The sequence below is a fragment of the Sardina pilchardus genome, chromosome 4 (assembly GCF_963854185.1).
Source record: "Sardina pilchardus chromosome 4, fSarPil1.1, whole genome shotgun sequence".
In the NCBI taxonomy this organism is placed as follows: domain Eukaryota; kingdom Metazoa; phylum Chordata; class Actinopteri; order Clupeiformes; family Clupeidae; genus Sardina; species Sardina pilchardus.
In genome coordinates, this window is record NC_084997.1 from 15,201,796 (window position 1) to 15,204,563 (window position 2,768).

At 46.3% G+C, this 2,768-nt stretch overlaps 1 protein-coding gene across 1 annotated transcript; it reads left to right on the plus strand.

The window, feature by feature from the left end:
* Positions 1–340: 340 nt before the first annotated feature.
* LOC134077790 (piggyBac transposable element-derived protein 4-like) lies at positions 341–2,099 on the plus strand. Its single transcript, XM_062533429.1, has 2 exons — positions 341–1,429; positions 1,525–2,099. The coding sequence occupies exons 1-2, from the start codon at positions 1,311–1,313 to the stop codon at positions 1,967–1,969; spliced, it is 564 nt and encodes a 187-aa protein (XP_062389413.1). The 5' UTR covers positions 341–1,310; the 3' UTR covers positions 1,970–2,099.
* Positions 2,100–2,768: the final 669 nt, after the last annotated feature.

Here is a 2,768-nt window from a genome sequence, read left to right on the forward strand (position 1 = left end):
CGGAGAGAGAGGAGGAGGCGGAGAGAGAGGAGGAAGCGGAGAGAGAGGAGGAAGCGGAGAGAGTGGAGGAAGCGGAGAGAGTGGAGGGAGAGGAGAGAGTGGAGGAGGCGGAGAGAGAGGAGGAGGCGGAGAGTGTGGAGGGAGAGGAGAGAGCGGAGGAGGCCCCCCAGCACCCACCACACCACCTGCGGCTTCAGGAGGAAGCGGAGAGAGAGGAGGAGGAAGCGGAGAGAGAGGAGGAGGAAGCAGAGAGAGAGGAGGAGGACGCAGAGGGAGAGGTGGAGGAAGCAAAGAAAGAGGAGGAGGTGGAGGGAGAGGCGGAAGCAGAGGGAGAGGGAGACGAGAGCAGGCGTGTTCTTTGGAGGATGAGCCTGGATGGCAAGGTACAGACTTAGAAGACATCGTACCACCACAACCATCATTCCGGCCCTCCCGGACACCTGGCCCACAACTCGTAACTGGTGCCTTTTACTCCGTTTTTGATCTCTTCCAACAGTTTATCACAAACATCATAAGCAACACAAACAAATTCGGGAGACAGCGCCATGGTGAGGAGTGGCACGACCTTACCATAGAGGATATGTACAGCTACCTCTCTATGGTCATATACATGGGCCTTGTACGCGCTCCAGCCATTACAGATTATTGGCGAAAATCAAAATTATATAGCCTTCCCTTCCCTGTGTCAATGTCTGGTCGGAAATTCACCACCATATCCACCAACATCCACCTCAGCGACCCAGAAGATGACCTTGTAAATGACTCCAAAAGAGGCACCCCAGAATTTGACCTTCTCCACAAAATTAGGCCCATGTATGATGAAATTCGGGAGACGTGTAAGGCAAATTTCAACCACAGCAACATATCGCCATTGATGAGCGAATGGTAGCTTCACGAGCCAGAATCAGCATCAGACAATACATGAAGGACAAACCGACTAAGTGGGGGTATAAGCTGTTTGTCCTTGCAGATTCCCAGTGTGGGTACACCTGGGACTTCTTTGTGTATGAGGGCAAGATGCAGGTGGGAACTGGGAGAGGACTGAGCTATGACTCCGTCATGGAGCTTGTATCGTCTGCACACCTGGGATCTGGCTACAAGATGTCGACAACTTCTATACCAGCCCAGCACTCTTTCAGGACCTCCTCAAAAAGCGTATCTGGGCTTGTGGGACCATCCGAGAACAATGCGTGGGATATCCCAAAGCCAGGCCTGGTGGCATAAACAAGGATGACCCTAGAGGCACCATCCGCTGGATACGAGAAGGGCCCATAGTATATGTCCAGTGGAAGGACACCCGGCAGGTCCAGATGTGCTCCACATTCCACCAGGCTCACGCTGGCGAGACAACACAGCGTAGAGTAAAGGATGGCGGGACCTGGAGTGTTCGAGCTATCCCTGTTCCGCCAGCTGTTAAGGATTACAACAGGTATGTACTGATTTTATATTTTGTAAATCAAAAATGATATGCTTACGGCACATATCCATAACATTACCTGTGCCATCTTTTTTCTGTCTATCCAGGAACATGGGAGGCGTGGACCTTTCTGACGCCCTTATTGGGTATTACTCAATCCTGCATAAGACCAGGCGCTGGTACAGGTCTTTTTTTTACCACTTCTTAGACATAGCCATAGTTAATGGCTACATTCTCAACAAGGAGATTTCAAAAGCCAGAAGAGAGAGGCCCATGTCCCAGAAGGCCTTCCGGGAGAACCTGGTGCAGCAGCTCCAGGAAGCTGGGTCCTTCCGCAGCACAACCCCCACACCTCAACCACATCCTGGACCCTCCGGTGTTCCACGTGTCCACTTGCCCACGTTCCTTGGCCCTGACGGAACTCAAGGTCGGCGGAGATGTAAGCTCTGCAACCAAAAGAGCCCGATTGCCTGCAGCTCCTGTGAGGTAGTCCTTTGCATGGTGCCCACAAGGAACTGCTACAGTAAGTGGCACGAACAAACCCAGCCATGAATGTGTGTGTGTTTGTGAAAGTGAGGGAGGGGGGGATCATGTACATAGTTATTTATTGTTCTACTGTATGTACATAGTTATTTATTGTTCTACTGTATATACATAGTTAATAGAACAAGTATGGACTCAGGGCTACGGCGTTGTTCCTTCAGTAACTTCAGTAAGGTGAAGGTGCTCTTTGGTAGAAAAATGTATACTGATAATGATGAATTAACCAAGGCACTCTTCCAATAAAGTTAAAAAAGCTTTAATTCATAGGCTTAATCGTCACTGATCATTAAAAATGCCAAAATTTTTAATGATCAGTGACGATTAAGCCTATGAATTAAAGCTTTTTTTAACTTTATTGGAAGAGTATATACATAGTTATTTGTTCTACTGCATGTACATAGTTATCTATTGTTATACTGTATGTACATAGTTATGTTATATTGTATGTACATAGTTATTTATTGTTATACTGTATGTACATAGTTACTTACTGTTATGTACATAGTTCTTTTGTGTTTTACCTTTCAATACAGTTTTATACAGTTGCAGTTTTTCTACTAAAAAAAAAAATGGCAAAACACTTTCTTTGGGCTTTTTTGTGAAAATGATATAGGCACAATAGCAAAGAAATGATACTTTTGTGTGATTATGCGTGTGTCATTGTCAAAACATCTGCGATGCTATACAAATTGTTCACAAGTAAGCCCAGAGGGTTACCTTTCACTTAAGACCAAGATTATGCTTCTACACAAAAAGTTTCATGTTCAGTAAACCTTTTGTTTTCAATATGCATTTTGGGTAACCAAAG